Source organism: Thunnus thynnus, chromosome 16 (assembly GCF_963924715.1).
Source record: "Thunnus thynnus chromosome 16, fThuThy2.1, whole genome shotgun sequence".
NCBI lineage: Eukaryota > Metazoa > Chordata > Actinopteri > Scombriformes > Scombridae > Thunnus > Thunnus thynnus.
In genome coordinates, this window is record NC_089532.1 from 21,956,196 (window position 1) to 21,974,218 (window position 18,023).

General features: G+C 40.1%; 1 protein-coding gene across 5 annotated transcripts in view; it reads left to right on the plus strand.

The window, feature by feature from the left end:
* The window catches only part of LOC137200483 (apoptosis-stimulating of p53 protein 1-like), a 50,004-nt gene that overhangs the window by 15,608 nt on the left and 16,373 nt on the right, over positions 1–18,023 (plus strand). For all 5 annotated transcript variants that reach the window (XM_067615363.1, XM_067615361.1, XM_067615362.1 and 2 more), the window contains exons 3-5: positions 1,977–2,084; positions 4,789–4,850; positions 16,809–16,904. In XM_067615363.1, the coding sequence (XP_067471464.1) occupies positions 1,977–2,084; positions 4,789–4,850; positions 16,809–16,904 (266 nt within the window). The remainder of the gene's footprint in view (positions 1–1,976; positions 2,085–4,788; positions 4,851–16,808; positions 16,905–18,023) is intronic.

The window sequence follows — 18,023 nt, forward strand, 5'->3', positions numbered from 1 at the left end:
GCTCAGCACACTAGGTTAGCTAAGGATGTTTCTCAGGTTGAGCAAGGTTGGATAGGATGAAATACATTTTGGACAGGGGCTAGGCTAGTCCAGAAGTGGTTTGGGAAACACTGACCCAGAAGAACAGTTGGGGAAGTCAACAGGCCAGTTATAAGGCTCTTCATTTCTATTGCAGACAGGCAATGGTGGTGAACAACAGTCATTATCTTACATCAAATGGAATACATCATAGGAATCAAGAAAGAAACAAAAACCTTGAAGATGGCCTAGTACCCTGCAATCTACTACTATTTTAGGCTACATGATGTTTTTATGAATATATTTTCAAATATGAAATAGCCATTCTTCATTTCCACTCCTGATCCACCCAATTATATATAGTGTTCTTGATGCATTCTTGGTTTTCATACCACCTTCAATCTAACTAATCTAGACTAGTCCAGGTGGCTGTTTCTTGACTTAATCCAAGAGGTTAGGTGGTGTAGAAATGCAGGAAATTTGTTTTAAATTACAATTTTTCTTTCTGGGGGAGGACCCCCAGACCTTCCTGCCAATTATGTATCTTTTCAAGTTTGCTCCCCCATTTTAAAACACAAACAGGCTCCATGGTTTCATTGCCTTTCTAATCCATCAATGCCCAATACTAATATGATTATCATTGACAGCCTGTCGTTTGAGCATTAGAGTACTCACCTGATTATAATCTGGAATTATAGGACACAATAATCACAGTGTGACTCTGGCCTAGATCATTTGCTTTGAAGCTAATTGTAAACAAATTCAGACCTATATCACGGCTATAGCTTGTGAAATCAATAGAGTGCTAAGTGCATATTCCTCACTGCATGCCATTAGAAAACGTGAATAGACCAGTCCATCACGTGCAGACACTGGGAGCTACTGTGTCCATTAAAGTGTGGCCTACATTCATTCAATCATAGCTGTTAAAGCATTGATCCACATAACAACACTGTGTGTTTGTGTTGCACTGTGGTGTGACTGAGCGGTCAGACAGGCTATAAATGGCTCTAATACTATACTGTTTCTTAGAGGTTGACACTGTAAAGCAGTTCACAATAAATGGTGTTATAAATTGTGTTGCTGTGTGACGAGAGGCCATACCTCAAGGCCACAACTGGTCTCACAGCTGGTGTGTGTGTGTGTGTGTGTGTGCTCAGCTATTGTCCGTGTGTATTATTAGCTTTGATGGATTGATGGATTTTGCTGTGAGAATAATGTTGGTTTTTTTTAAACACTGGTGAACCGGTGTAAGTATGATTTTTCTTTCTTTTTAGCTTCTCAGATTTGATCATTTAAATCTGAAGTATATTTACATACAATTGAGGTTTGAGTTTTTCCAGAACTGATCATTATACACTATTAGAGAAACCTATTCAGACTTCAATTAAGATGTTGCCAAGTTTTAGTCTTTGTAATAAAAGACATCGCAATCATTTGAGCGGGATAGCAGGTTTCCTATCTTGTTTCAGCTTTTTTCGCTTTAAGTAGCTTTAAGGTTGGAAATATATATACTGTCAGACAGGATGGAAGCTTTTTGACACTGACAATATTCAAACCTAAAACCATCAACTGGAAATGTTCTAGATGTCTTATACATACATCATGTATACACATTTCCCCCAAACTCAGCATGACATATTTGGTATCTTTAAAAACATTTAAAATACATTACATTTAAAATAAAGTTCAGTATGGCGGCCCAGCATACCTTTTATAATGTGGGATTGTATGTGAGAATGTGCAGTTAAACTGAACTGAAAAAATTAAGACAAACAATACATAAAAAACAAGGGGAAAACAGAGCTTTGTTATTATGTATGTATTTGTAAAATAATTTATGAATCATATATTACCTCTCTGAATAAATCACAATAAGATGGCCTATGTTGTGTTTTCTTTCAGCACTGAATTGTATTTAATTGGCTAACATTGTCTCTCCCTCTGTCTCCTTTCAGAGCGAGCTCTCCCTCAGGAGTTGTTATTGCTGGACCTCCTTCAGCAGTGGGGAGCCAGGAGGCCAGAGGTCAGCTTCTACCTCAGACACTGCCCCCCCTGGACACAAGGTATAGCACAACCAACACACGTACATGTTGACTCCATGAAAACTTCTTATATGAGTAAATTGCTGACTGACAAGATTATCATTTGGCCATTGTAATAAATTGTTTTTTGAGAAGCTGTCTTCAGCTGTCAATTCAAGGCTCACATTTTCAGGAGGAAGGGTGTAAAGAAACATTTCTCTCACATGGAGAAAACACACAAACACAGAGCCAGTGGTGTGTATGAGGTTTAAAGGAGAGGTCAGGGGCTCGGCCAGTAATTAGCCAGATAAGATGATTAGAATTACATAACATGGACAGAGCAAACATGAAAGGGTGGGGGAGACAGCGAAAAGGATAGAAAATGCTCGGCCTGCTGCAGAAATGTACAATATCATTCTGCCAAAATCAGTGCCTGACAGAGTTTAGGAAATCAGTTATTATAGCACTGATGCTAAACCTAAACAACCTCTCGCCATATTACAGTATATTCTCTGCTTAACTTGTTCAGTAAAAAGAAATGAATGAATGATTGTGTCATATTTGTGCCAAAGTGCCCAAAGCATACAACAGCAGGGCTGACACTGCTGCAGCACTGGAGTGTTTCTGTGTGTGTGTGTGTGTGTGTGTGTGTATGTGTGTGTGTATGTCTGCTTCCCACAGGGACAGGACAACCTCACCACCTGCTGGTCTATTCCTATTTTTCCCAATTCATTAAAAAAGTAATTAACATTAATTAGAATCTCATTATTATCATATGCTTGTCAGCTGTGAGGTGTATTCTGAATAACAAATAGCTATTTTTTTCAGTCCATTAAAGTTTTCCCATGTGTTTGGTTGTTTCTTGTTATAATATCTAAGCTGTAATATCTGTATAAACCTTTATTTAAACCATTTATGCTACATATGTTCTAATTCCTATCAAATGTCCTGCCAACAATAGACAGACTTTAGCCAACTTTTAACATCCTCCATTCAGTCACAGTTTGTCAGTTTTGTGTTTTCAGAGCAGCAGGGTAAGATCACAAGTACGATAAAAAGAGCAGCAATTCTCTTCGCCATCCGGCTTTGGAGAGAAAAGACTGCTTGCCTGTTTATCATTCCAGTATGTAATACAGATGGGGTTTTGATATAAGTGATTGCGTCAGTCCATGAAAGAGCAGCTCATTTAGAGGCAGCACCATCGTGTGTGGTTATGAGGGACTGGCTGCTTGATGCCCTCACAGCAGCAGCAGCCAAACTTTCCGTGCCAACTTCTGTTTGGCTCTTCACCTAATATCATAAAACTGTTTCTTAATCTAGGCAATTGCTCTCCAAGGACCAGAGCAGAATCAGAGTCAGCAATTGCTCTCCAAGGACCAGAGCAACAGATTGCCCTAATGTATTACCTCCTCCCAGGCTAATTTAACATCATCTGTCCTCTGTTGCTTACTGAAGGTGCCTGTGGAGAGTTTGCTCCTCCCGCACAAGGGCACCGACTTCTTCTTAGAGGCTTCAGTGGTGAATTTTCACTGCTCTCTTTCTTCCCCAAAATTATCTGTCCCGTAGTGGAGAGCAAACTGTTCTTGTTGAGATGGAACAGATTGGTAATAAGTGGCCCACCACGACTCATAATGATGAATTCCTTCCCTGTTCCCAATTTCGTTGTGCCATATGCCTCGGGACACAAAATTAACAAAAATCAGTCAGCACAAGGGACACACGTGCACTATGTGCTATAGTTTAGTGAAAACCAAGCCCTATGTGTAAATGTTGTTTTAAATACTCTTAATCGTAACTTACTCTTTAATTTAAGTATTTCAACTATATCTTATATGTTAGAGCTTAAATCTATAATAATTTAAGAACTGCTCAACTCAGCTAAATACCATTTTAACCACTGTGTTGATTGTAAGATGTTATTTCAACTGCTCCATTGAATGTAAAGTACTGCTTCAAGTGCTCTATTGACTGGAGGTGAAACCTGGAGCTGACTGGGATTAGCCCAGATTGAGTCTGTCTGGTCTTAGTAGAATTAAAATGAATGATGCTATTTATAGATTACACACAGTGAGAAAGAGAGAGCCAGGTATAGATCAGAGAAAAAAGAGAGACAGGGAGCGGGGTTCTACCTTTTCTCAGAGTTTTATCTTATCCAATTACATTTCTTTCTTGGTGAAAAAATGATTTTGATGCCAGAAACATACTTCATTTCACTTCATCTGCTGTCATCCATACAGCCTGTATGGAATCAGTCTTATTGCAACACCTTGTCGTCCGTATTTTAGTGCTGTTTTAGTGGCAAGTTGCCAACAACATCCTCTGCATTCTTATTAGAAATAAGAGAGACTGAATATAAAGAAGGGCAGTGGCAACAAGGATACAATCATGCAGTAATAATATACTTTGAACAATAGAATGTATTGTAGAATACTTGACAAATACATACATACACACTATATGACCATAAATGAATTAATACATTTGTAAAGGGTATTATCTGCCACACATATGACTATCAGAATATGATGGAAATATGCAGTGGAATAAAAAAGGAAAGCAAATATTTTCATGCCCCAAGGCTGGGGGATGTTGGCTGTCGATTTATCTTTGTGATAAGGCACACACACGGTTGAATGGTTAATTAAGGCCCTGTGTGTGTGTGTGTGTGTGTATGTGTCACAGTCACATGTTTGTATTTCAATATCTCTGTTCAAATTTCTTATCATCATTGTTCATTTATATGCAGGAAGTCAGCAGCCTTTGGAGCAGAGCTGGACCACAGAAGCAACAGAGAGCGCTAATGACAGGGTAGGTTGAGACACACACACACACACACACACACACACACACACACACACTGGGCTGGGCTGAGGGTGCAGGACAAGCGTGTTATGCATCTCCAATTAGCTCAAGCTCAACATCCAGAATCTATTGTGCATTGTGCATAGAAAGACCTGAAACACATGATGATGTACAAAAAAATGCTCATTTTCTGAACAACTGAACTGAACGCTGTGACTATTGTGTGTCTACATCTGCATCGGTTTTAAACCTTAAGATATGTGAACTAAGTTGTCAGCCTACACAAGTGCCCATAAAGCTGCACATACACTACAAAGCATCTGTAATATATTTGTAAGCTGCTGGTTGTGATATTTGGCAGACAACATTTTTGGCAGAAAATGTCACAAGCTTAGAGACTGGTAGCAAACCACTAATAAAATGCAGCCCAGTTTCCAGTCAGAAGACGCTTATTTAATAACATTTAATTTAGTGAAAGCAAATGTAACATTGTAAGAAAATGTTTGCATCTGTGTGTGTGTGTGTGTGTGCACGCGTTCATATATGTAAAATATAATTCATGTGCACGTTTGTGTATTTGTCTGTGTGTTTAGTGTAGCGGATTAGCCCAGGGATTAGTGACAGTAATGATTATAGTCCTTTACCAGTAAGGATCATGTGAACACACACACATACACACACACACACACACACAAACATACAGACACATACACACTCATCTTGACAAAATAATGAGTCATATAGTAAAAAGAGAAGTTGACCTCATGCTAGCAGCTTTTTATTTATCACTAACAGCTATTTTCGAACATGTCAGCTTTTGTATTTAACCCCAGACTAGACGCTCGCTTTGTACGTGTTGGTTAGGCCTCGGTTAGACAGTCAGCGACCATGTTTGTGTGTATCTGTGTTGGTCAGTCTGCTGGTTAGTCAGCCACTGTGTGTGTGTGTGTGTGTGTGTGTGTGTGTGTGTGTGTGTGTGTGTGTGTGTGTGTGCATGTGCTGGTCAGTCAGTGAAGGTAGGATTAGCTTGGTCTCATGACATAACCAGGGTAAGAGGATTGTTAGCTAGCCAACAGCTCCTCCTCCTCCTCCTTCTCTTCTTCCTCTCACCTCACTCACTCCTTCACTCTCTTTAGTCTTGAGGTCTCCGTCTTTCTCCGTCTTCTACCTTTTACATTCAGTTCAAAGCAAAAAACAAAGAGTTTGAGGCAAGACAGGAGCGTGGGGGTGAGTTCTGTTCCTGTTCTTTTTCTTTTCTGTGTGTGTATGTGTGTTTGTGTGTGCCCGTACATTTGTGTCAGTTTGTGTGTGTGTGAAGCCCAAAAAAGTGTGTGTGTGTGTGTGTGTGTTTGTTTGCTTTATACTTTCTATCCTGCTTAAATGTTTTTTGCCTTCTTCTCACATCAGCTCACCATACATAATAGAACAAGTGAAAGACTAGAAATAGGAGCAAATGTGGAGGTGACTTTGAAATGTTTGTGTTTGTGTAGGTGTTTTTTTTTTTACCTTCTTGTTACGTCAAGCTTCTAAAAGGTGTTTTTTATTCTGTTCATGTCCAGCTAAACACACAACACCTTCACACACATTGGCTGACTGCTTGACAAGCAGTTTGTCTTTGTGTCAGAGTGGGACTGTGGGCCATGTGTTTCTATGTGTGTGTGTGTGTGTGTGTGTGTGTGTGTGTGTGTGTGTGTGTGTGTGTGTGTGTGTGTGTGTGTGTCACAGAATCAGAGCACAGTGTGTGTTTGGGTCGGTGTGGTTTATATCTTGTGAAAAGTGGACGCCAGGGTGTGGCCTTTTGACCATGTGTGTTTGGGCTTTGCAGTATTATTTTGTCTGTCTTTGTGTGTGTATATGTGTGTGTCAGCCTTACATCAGGATGTGTGACTCCATGTCAGGGTGTGACTCTTGGCTCTATATAATCATATCCAAAACCTCATACTCCCTCACTCAGTCACACACACACATACACATACACATATACACAAACACCAGATGCTGTTTCTTCCCACTGAATGATGTAAAGATGACAGCGCTGACAGTTGTGTTGTTTCTGTGTGTGTGTGTGTGTGAGAGAGAATGAGGTTACTTTAGTGAACAGCACTTTTAGATTTGTTATTCATCACTCATTTTAATGATAATGTCATCACTTATTACAGTAATTCATCTCAGCGTTTTTAATAATACTCTCAGGATAAATCATTTTTCCCTCCCATCTTTAACCATGAAACCAAACAGCGTTGATGTCATTGTTATACTGTAAAAAAGTTAAGAAGGCACAACACCAGGACCATGTATGTATTAAGGAGAACTGTACAAATATGGCGTCCCATTTCATAACCATAAAAGCTGCTCACTGACCACACATGTCGATAAAGTCTCCGCCATGTTTCCGCAGGCTGTCTTACTCTACCATGTTTTTTGGCCCATACGGCATGCGTACTACAGCCGAGCAGATTGAGAGCATGTGTGTCTGAAACTTCCTCTTGACGAGCCAGCTGACTTCCTATTGGCTCCCTGCATGCATGAATGGGATAAAATCATTTAATCGTACCGCTCATCTAGACTTTCCAAATGTTATTGAAGCAAATGGTTCGAATCCTGATAATAAAAAGAGTCATTTTGGGTTGTGTGTGGCGATCAGAAAATGTATTCACCATTTTACAGCCGCTCCTTTTCCAATTATTCTGTATGGTAAAAAAAAAAAAAAAGAGTCACGTGATGATCCTGGAAGTTACATGACATTCACCCATCAGTAATTGTTACACTACACCTTAGCTTTTCCTACTAACATTTCAAATGTACCTGCAAAACTAATGCATCAAAACTTTGTGTTAAGTGCTAATTAGCAAATATTAGCGCGCCAACACACATGATGGTGACCATGGTAAACATTATGCCTGCTAATTATACATCAGCATGTTGGCTCAAAGCACTGCTGCACTTACTTACAGCCTCACAGAGCTGCTAACATGACTGCAGATTGTCTTGTTCACTCAATCACTACTCCTGTAATAGACACTCAGTAGTTCACTATATAGTGAGCAGTAAATTGAGATTTCAGACACGTATGAATCATTATAATTTTGTATCATCACCCACAGCTGTATTGTCTCATTCATTTGCATCAACTGTAATTTTTGTATCTATAAAATGCAACGTATTGCTAGCAGAAAGTAGTGTACCAACTTTACAGGCATGGAGACGACTTCTTTGTTCCACTGTAGGAATTTTTGATGACACTATATTGTGAAGCAATCCCACTTTAGAATTCAGACACTCAAATAAAATGGCTTAGTTCTATAAAACTCTTAATTGTGAGGAAAACAAAACAATGTATGGAAGTGGTTGCAGTTTTTGGGTAACTCAACTGCCAAAAAAACCCCAAAAACTTAGTGGATTATTATTTGTACTACAATGTTATGGACAAAATTGACGTACAGTGTAGTAGTTTGATATAATGCCAGTTTCTACACTGGTGTTTTGCAGGCAAAGGCGGTGAAGAGGAGCTATGTTGTCCTCTGGTGTGTGTGGGTTGGGTCAGTCAGAAAGTAGTCCTATCCCAGCATTCCCTCCTTCCCCTCCCCAACACAGCCGGGTTACAAACCTCGCCCCTAACATCAGAACGGCCACAGGGACTGTCACACACTTTGAGTTAATACACATAATTCAGTCTGTTGATCTAACTGTGTGTAACTCTACCCCATCCAGCTGTGTGTTAGAGCCCTGTTGAGAGATATATTAAGACGTTAGGTGTGTATGTGTGCTCTTGACAAAACACACACATCAGAGGTTGTGTTGATGTAGATTAAGATGAATATTTTCACTGTATGTCATCACTAGAAAGGCCTCAGTAGGAAATGTGATAAGCCTGGGTTCAGGGGCGTTGGTAGACTTGAACCACTATGTAACACAAATTCACCCTGGTGATAGTCTGATAAGGGAGTCAGGAAACACATTTTTCTTAATATTACATGCAGTAGTGGAAGAAATCTCTTTTTGGGTGAGTGCTGTTTTGTTGCACCGGAACTAGAGTTAAGTGTTCATGAAACCCAGCTAGTCATCATGTTTTTTTGCTCCTGAATCCTGGTGAAGGTGTTCACTGCTTTGCCCAAGGACACACGACTGCTGATGGACAATCCATCTGCGGTGAGGTTCAAAGATGTGACCTTTCAGTTACAGGACAATATCTGTAACCACCAGGCCACCCGGCTGTGTGAAGGGTAGTCAGTGGAGCGGTTCTGATAACAGAGCGTTCCCCTTTGGGCTGCAGGAATTTCTGAAGGCTGTTATTGCAGATTAGGAGGAATATTTTTACTGGAGGCGTACAGCAGATGGGATAGGGATGGGTTTCATTACTGGAGGGACCTATGATCAGAACAACGTGTGTGCCTAGTATGTGTGCGCATAACTCGGAGGACATACACACTCTTGGAGAATGTAAAACTCACACACTGAGAAGGTCAAATATTCCCATGTGCTTCAGATTACAGCCGTGATCACAACATATGGGGAATTGCCACACTGGCAGCAAAATGAGATGGTTGTAGTGAACATTACAAAGTTATTGTTTTGAATGACTGTGTGAAGAGAGTTTTCTTTGTACCATGCTGTTCATGCATACTGGCAGCATTGAGGATTTGAATCATCTATCAGTGTTGCCAGATTTGATTGACACCAAACAGCCCAATCAGAGCCTCAAACTTGCCCCATATATATATATGTGTATATATATATATGTATATATAGACTATAGACTATAGACTATATACTATATACTATATTATACTATATTTAAAAGTATATACACCTATTGGAGAACATAACATTAAACACAAAAAGTGCTCATATATGGGAACAGATGGAAGCTTATATAAGGCTTTTATTACAGAGTTATGACTTTCAGCCTAGTTGGAATGAACCGAAATGACATTTGGTTTTGTCAGTCATCAGTCTTCTGTCACTGCATGCCGAGCAGTCGAGCCTAACCAACTCAGTGCCGTGTCAATCTCCAATTCATCTTCATCTCCATCATCTTCTTCTTCAGTCTTCTTCAGTCTCTACACTAATTTGAGAACAGGGTGAGTCGATTCACTGGAACTGCAGAAATAGTACAAAAAGCTGCCCAGAACCATTTCTATCTGCTCAGTCAAATAAAAAGTAGCCCAACTGGGGGGGAAACCGTCCAATCTGGCAACACTGAGCTCTACTAATACCAAGTATCTCTGTACTCAGCTTCTCCAGAATAAATGTAATTCTAGCCTGCTAGTAGTTCAAACAATAAGAGGTAACATTTTAGTTTAGCTGGAGAAAGACAGTTAGTATCCAGATTTTTTGACGTTACACTTGAATGGATAGGCTTCCTGGACAGGACTGTAACACATCTATATAATCTATCTATCTAATATTGTATGTGCAAAAACATATCATACGATACTCAGATGTCAATATGGAGACAATGATGTGTGGGGAACATATGGAAGATTATGTGCTGTCATCATTGTTGTGTTGGCCAAATAAATGCAAAAGTTTACAAAAAACCCCTCAAGTTTCATTCCTTTTAAGGCGTTAACCTTCTTAAAATAATTTTGTAAGGCTGTGGTTTCAAGAGTTTTGATGTCCTTTAATGGTCTAAATGCTGTTTTAGTGGCCTGAAAAGAATGTTGAAACTTCAGTAGTTCAAGCAATTTCTGTACTACTGCACACTGATTCAATTTTAATACTTATAAGGAAATACCACTTGATTGTAAAAGGTCTGTATCACTTTTATTAGTCCTTTATGTTTCCAAATGTCCAACTCACACACACAGCCACAGCTGCCCGCACCCAGAATAGCAGCACTGGCAAAAATTCCAGTCTGCTTTCATTATTGGACGTGTGTGTGTGTGTATATGTGTGCACGTGTGTGCGTGTGTCTCTTTTACTAAGTGAGACAGATGTGCGTCCATTTCACAGAGTGAAAGAGAAAATGTGTGACGCAGCAGTTAAGTCACATGTTACTGTGTGGTTGTGTGTGCGTGTGTGTGTGTGTGTGTGTGTGTGTGTGTGTTGCAGAGAGCGAGACAGAGAAAGAGAGAGAGAGGAGGAAAATATGACGCAGCAGGAGTCAGCTGTTCTCTCTCTACTACACTCTGCTGTGCGTTTCTGTATGTATGCACACACATACATCTGGGTGTGTGTGTCGCTGGACACGTCTGGCAGTTTGTGCCGTGTCTGTGCCGCAGCTGCCAGCATCATCATCATCATCATCTACCTTATAACACACATCTGGAGCAGGAGGCAGAGGTTGATTGAGAACAGCTAGTGCCCCATCAGGCTGTGGTGCAGTGATTTCCCTTCTCAGAGAAAGTGGGAGAAAGAAAGAGGGAGGTGTGTGTGTGGGGGTGAGAGAGAGAGAGAGAGAGAGAGAAAGAGAGAAGGGGATGTCGCTGCAGCAAAAAGCCAGCTGCAGAGTGATGACAAGGGTTGAGAGAAAGAGAGATGAAGGAATGCAGATATAGAGAGGGGTGGCGATTAAGAAGGATGGAGAAAGGTGAAGAAGGAGGAGGAGGGGAGGAGGGAGATATAGATAAAAAGATGAATGGAAGGGGGGGAGAGATAGAGAAACAGAGGTGAGAGGTGTGTGAATAACAGACTGAAGGAGGTATAAAGACAACAATAGTGCAAAAGAGGGCCATTTAGAAAGATTAGAGGATAGAGAAAAAGAGAGAGGTATATAAAAGTGATGTGGGTAATGACTTTTCCTCATTTTGTACCACTTTATGTTTGTTTACTGTGGTAATTGAATGCAGTGTCACATTAGTGGGCTTTACACTATTTTCACACGTCATATGAGAACACACCAATAACGGAGAGTTTGTGTGTGTGTGTGAGAGAGAGAGAGAGATAGAGAGAGAGAGAGAGAGAGAGAGAGAGAGAGAGGGAGCGATGGAGTGTGGGCCGAGCAAGTGAGAGAAAGACAGAGCGAGAGAGAGAGTGGCGTAAATCACAGCACATCACTGGGCGGATGAGAGGGAAAGTTGTGATAAGGATCGCTCTGGTTTCCTCCCCCTCCAAGCTCTTCTCTTTCGAGCCTCTGGCAACATTTCTCTATCTGAAACCATAAGAGTCTGCTGTCTCTCTGGAAGACTGTGAGGATGGAGTGGAATGAGGTGGATCTGGTGCAGGAATTTACTGTTGAAGGACAATGCAGCAAAATTAAAGTCCGCTCCTGCAGGATCACATGGGACAGCCTGCAGGTAAATACAGCACAGCGGGAACCTGATAGAAACTGCATGTTAATGTCAGCTGGGTACGGACACCGGCGCAGTCTGCGGGATGTTGTGCGTTGTGTTAACACAGCATGAGCAGCAGAATCTTCCAACACCGTTGTGAGTGTCAGGTGAATTGTTAACTTTCCAGCCGCTGTAGGGTGCATGTCATCATCAGAAAGGTTTGTTGGGCAAAAGAAAAGATTAGAACCTACTGTAGAGGATGTCAACTTCATCAGAAAATCCCAGGATAACAACAATGTTTCATTGACAAGTGATCTTTAGGAAGTGCGGTACAGAAACCACTGTAATGACTGCTTAGGTGAAAAGATGTAAGTCAGAACAACGACAATTTTGCAGATTAAAGCTTTTAAACCAGGCAAGTCAGCAGGATGTTGTACTCTGTGTTCATGATGCAAATACTGTAACCTAATGTATACTTCTAGAAACCTCATATTTTAAAAAATGACAGCTTTTCAGGTTTTTGGGTTGATGACCAAGCGTCTTCTGGCTGCCTATAAAATGTAGTTCTGAAAGCTGCAAGGATGAAGGCTTTTTGGCACACCAGTGACATGGCTTTAGCGATGGCAATATCGGTCGGCAGGTGGAAGTTTTAATTTGTCCTATGAAATATCTACTGGACGGATGGCACTAAATTTTGTACAGATATTCATGGTTACCAGATGATGTATCCTAATATATTTAATGGACTTTTCCTCCAGTAGTACCATGAGGTTTTGAGTGAAATCTCTTGACAACTACTGCATGGCTTGCCATAAGATTTGGTTCAGGCATTCATGTCCCCCTCAGGATGAATAATAATTTTGGTGATCTCTTAACTTTTCATCTATCAATCAGTTTGTCCAATACTTTGCTTTATGACTAAATACTGTTGTGACAATTAGCAAATGTTGGTTTGTTAACACGCTAAACTAAGATGGTGAACAAGGTAAATGCCGCCCACTAAACATCAACATGTTAGCATTAGTGTTGCCAGATATACAATATTTATTGTATTTGAATGAAAATGTTTCCCGCTGTACAATATACTATCAATAATGCCAATGCCAAGTCCCATAATGTATGATAATTTGATCATTTTGTGACACTTAGTATTAATAGTTGTAATCAGGCTAGGCTATATCATATTAATTAATTTCCAAACACAATCAGGATAGTGAAATATGGATCCTACATCTGTTTTTATGTATCTCTTCTCATGTGACTTTTCAGCCAATCAGACTACACCCTTCCACGCATCATATAACTACATTAGCATTTTTTAAACAATGTGGCTAGATTTTAGGCGGTGTCAAAAAGATTATTGTCTCAATAAATATGTGTTTTCTGAAATTACACATTTATGCCTATTTGTTCTCTTGGTTATGACTTGCAAATGATAATGTTCCTCAAAATATGATCATTTTAAGCCTCTAATATGATTTTTTAACATTTCCCATTTGGCAAAGCTGGTTAGCATCGTTAGTGAGAGCGTGTTAGCATGCTGACATTAGCATTTAGCTCAAAGCTCTGCTGTGCCTATATATAGTGCGTCATTTTCTTTACAGTACATTGACGGTTGTCATTGCATTGTTTTCGCATAATAACAGTGATGTTCTAAAAATACAGAAATTGCCTGGTTTTCTTTAAGGCAACTACACTGGACCAGAGTGCAGTAGCAGGATATCAATTTGTATCTACAGACTCCTCATAATGCACATCAAAATGAGGTTCTGCAGAATCCCACAGGTCAGCAATTAGCCAATGATATGTGGCGCCAATGACGGGAAAACTAGTGTAATGTGGATAATGTCGTCATCTAAAACATGATTTAGTCTGCATTATGTTGCAACATTGTCTGTCTGTGTTATGTTTTCTAAGAATTATTTAAGTAAGCTTATAGGCATGATGCTGTCAGTGTGGTTATCAGTGCCATTAATCGCTGATACACATAGCATAGCACTAATCCCGCCAGAGTTACAGCTTCCTCTCCCTGTGTTGTTAGATTGTGGGTGGTTTAATTTGTTTCACTGATTTCATATCTAAGAATTGTCATAACCCACGGGCTCTGTTCAGGGTAATGGAGTTTTTCATCAGCTCCTCTCTGAGTCATGGCACTAAAGTCTCCACTGAGATATATATAGACTTTTACTTTTTTTTTAACATTTAACTAAATTGACTGAGGCTTCAAACCCCTGGTCGTTCTGGGACCATTTTTCTCCCATGCCTGGCAGAGGCTGAGTTTTGATTGAAGTCCATGTGATGTTCTTCAAGCCCTTATCCTTAAATCCCAGACCCCTTAAATCCCAGTAACAATGGGTCTAAATATCTCCATTTCCCATGTTCAAGCAATGTTTCAGAGCTCAGTACAGGCAGCTGAAGTGACAAATTACATTCAAGCTTATTAAGATTTTGGTGCAAGTTCTGTTTTAAGGGTTATATCGTACAGACAGGCACAGTAACCAAGGTACAGTTGCCAGGATGTTCTCATCAGGGGAGCGAATGTGATAAAAATTTCTGCCTTCTGGTTAATGTACATTGATTCTGGAAAATACAACCATGGCGTATCCCAACAATTTTAAGACGCTGACGGTGTGCGATTATATACAATGGTTGTGGGTGTTTTTTTGCCCTTTAATATAGTCATTTACAGCACCATACAGGCCATGACCTGATTCTGAGGTGGCATAAAAGAAGCACTACAAAATTAGTCCTGCTCATTTCTCTTGTTTCAAATGTGTATCATCACAATAAAAAATAATTTCTTTGAAAGATATTAACTCTGGGGCTCCTCAGGGTTTCATTTTAAGCCCCCTCCCGTTCCTATTTACACTCTTACACTCTAAAACATTACATCTAATCTTGTATATTTCCATTGATACAAAGAACATGTACACTGAGTGACCATTAATAAAACATCTACACAGTGTAATGCAAAGTACTACAAAAGCTGTTGAGATTACTACTTTTTTGTCATTGCTGTGTTAACTCTTCTATTCTATTTTTGAGGCTGTGTTTTGTAGTGCTGTTGTATTGGATTGCAATATTTTGAAAGGTGTTTTATCCATATTTTATCTATTCACAGGAATCTACCATATGTCTGGTTTGACACTATTTGATAGCTAAACACATCTTTCGATATGCATATGCGATATATTACGCAGTATACTGAAGGAAATTATTTTTATCCTACTATCCATGTTTTTATATATTCATAGTGATAAAATAGTAATAGCTTTCACAGTAAGACAAATAGATAAATCATTTTAACAAGAGTTTGTACTGTGTGTCACTTTCCTATAAAATATGCATAACAACATAACCATTAGGTTCATAATAAGTCATAAAACAGCAGATAATTTTATTCTAGGTGGCATTCATAAATCTGTTTTACTCTGAACGGAGACCCAAATGGACTGAAGCCCTGTTAGAGTTGGTTTCAGTGGTATAATAGTATGTTTTAATCCCAGGTAGAAAATACATTTTCACAGCTTTGATCCCAGACTTGTTTAAGTAGGCCTGGTATGTAGAGAATTAATACATTATGCATTAAGCTATACTGATTATGTTACACGATAGTGGGTCATTCACATATTTTTGCTAAGTCTAAGATCTACTTTGTGAGGCAAGATTTAATATTCTACTATTACTACAATTATATTATAGCTTTGTTTGATAGAGAACTGGATGACTGAAGGTTTTATAGTGTTGTACTTATGGAGTCACAGGTTCAGAAAGTTGCCTGGACATTGTATATTCCATCGGACAAAATGTGGGAACAAACAGGGCTTAGATGATCAGTTAAATGCCATTTTAGATCTGTAAAATCTTCATGTTGTTAATACAGAGGAGAGTCACTTTTTCACATGTGCATTGTCTGCCTTCACTGCATACTGGAAATGAATGTAACAGACCAGGTGCAGTATGTTTGTGTGTGTGTGTGTGTGTGTGTGTGTGTGTGTGTGTGTGTCTGTGTGCGTCTATGCATGCGTGCGTGTGTGTGTCCATGAGTGAACATACACAATAGCAGGATGTGGCTGGGCTGAAACCTTCCTCTGTTGTCTGCTAAAGGCATTTCTCTCCCCCCACCACACCACACCACACCACACACTCACCCTCCTAAACACACACACACACACACACACATTTCTATGATTGTGTCTGTAAATTGCAGAAATGTTTCCTCAGAATAAAATCCCCAAACACAGCCACGTAACGAGGCATTCTGGTGTTTGCTCGGCTGGATGAAACTCTGCTGATAGTAAAATACAGGAAAAATACAGGAAAAATGATGAGTGTGATTAGATTTGATTCCTGCTGATGTTGATGTCAGTGTCACAGTAACGTAATGATGGCCAGGGTAGATAGGATTCAGGCTATTTCCCCCCGAACTAATACTATAATTCTGTCACTCTGCCAAGGCCACCAGCTGCTAGCCTAATAACATTTCTGTAGCACACTGAAGGTGCTCTATGACCTAACGTGTGAGGTGATATGTGCGTGCAGCATTTATCTCCTGTCACTGTTTGATTATCTTGTCAGTAACAACTTCATTGGTAACCATCCATTGCACTTAACTGAGGTTAAGTGCAATGGATGAAAACACAGACATGGACATACTTTATTAATATGTGCAACTTTGCTGCACATTAGTAATGTAAAGGTATGCTTGCTTTCTATGTTCACGTGTGTGTTCTTGTGTGTGTGTGTGTAGGTTCCCCGTGTGGAGCTGACCCTCTCTGAGCTCCAGGAAATGGCCACGAGACAACAGCAACAAATAGAGGCTCAGCAACAGATGTTGGTTGCCAAGGTAACCTGTGCACGCATGCACGCACACACACACAGACACACACACACACACACAGCTGCTGGATGGATTGCCTGTCAGTTAGTGTAAGGTTCTCTACATTAGTCTGTCTGAAAAAGGTCGGCTTTGATGCCCCGGGAGCTACAGTAAGGCCTCTGAGGAATGTGTGTGTGTGTAAGGGTCATGGCTCGTACGTCTTTCATGGAAACAAGACATGTGATCCAGGTCAGGGTTTAAGGACTGGCAGGAAAGAACAACTGCATTTGAGAGCACCATTCACATCCAGGTTTTGTGAGTGACGATTGTGTGTGTGTGTGTGTGTGAGAGAGAGAGAGAGAGAGAGAGAGAGAGAGAGAGAGAGAGAGAGAGAGAGAGAGAGAGAGAGAGAGAGAGAGAGAGACAGATCATGGTTAGTTGTCCCCAATCCCACATTAGGAAGTGACCTTTGAGTTGACAAGAAATGAGGTCATCAGGGAGCCACAGCTGCTGGGAAGCTGAACCAGAATTGAACCAGACAGGGAAGGACGTGCCAAAAACAAAAAACAAAAAAACTCTTGATTGTTTTAATTTGTTAGTCTCTCCGTTCATTTGATAATTTGTCTGTGAAAGCTAAAGTGAATAAAAACTGGAAGTGGAATATTTTCAGCCAATTTTGTTCTTTCAAGGGCAAATGTGCCACTGTTATCTGGTTTTATGCTGATATTCAGCATTTTAAAAAGTGGCAATTTCCATGCTTAAGTGACAGCTATTAAGTGTTTCCTTCCCATATGTAAGTGCTGAAGTATTTCCCAGCCAGGGTGGAAAAGTCTCCCAGTCGCTGCGCAGAGAAACTTTCCATCCTCTCAACATTAATATAGTACAACGTGGATTGAGGACTTCCAGGAAAAGTCCAAAACAGTACTACTGGCAACCCAGTGCATTTACTTTTACTCCTGTACTGTGTGTGTGATGAAACAAGCTACTGTTATGCAATATGTTATTAGCATGTGTGTGTGTGAATGCGTACGTGTGTGTGTGTGTGTGTGTGTGTTTTCAGTGAGTGATGGACGGCTTCTCGCCAACATTCCATTTCCCTCTTCCTGTGTGTGTGTGTGTGTGTGTGTGTGTTTGAGAGAGATACAC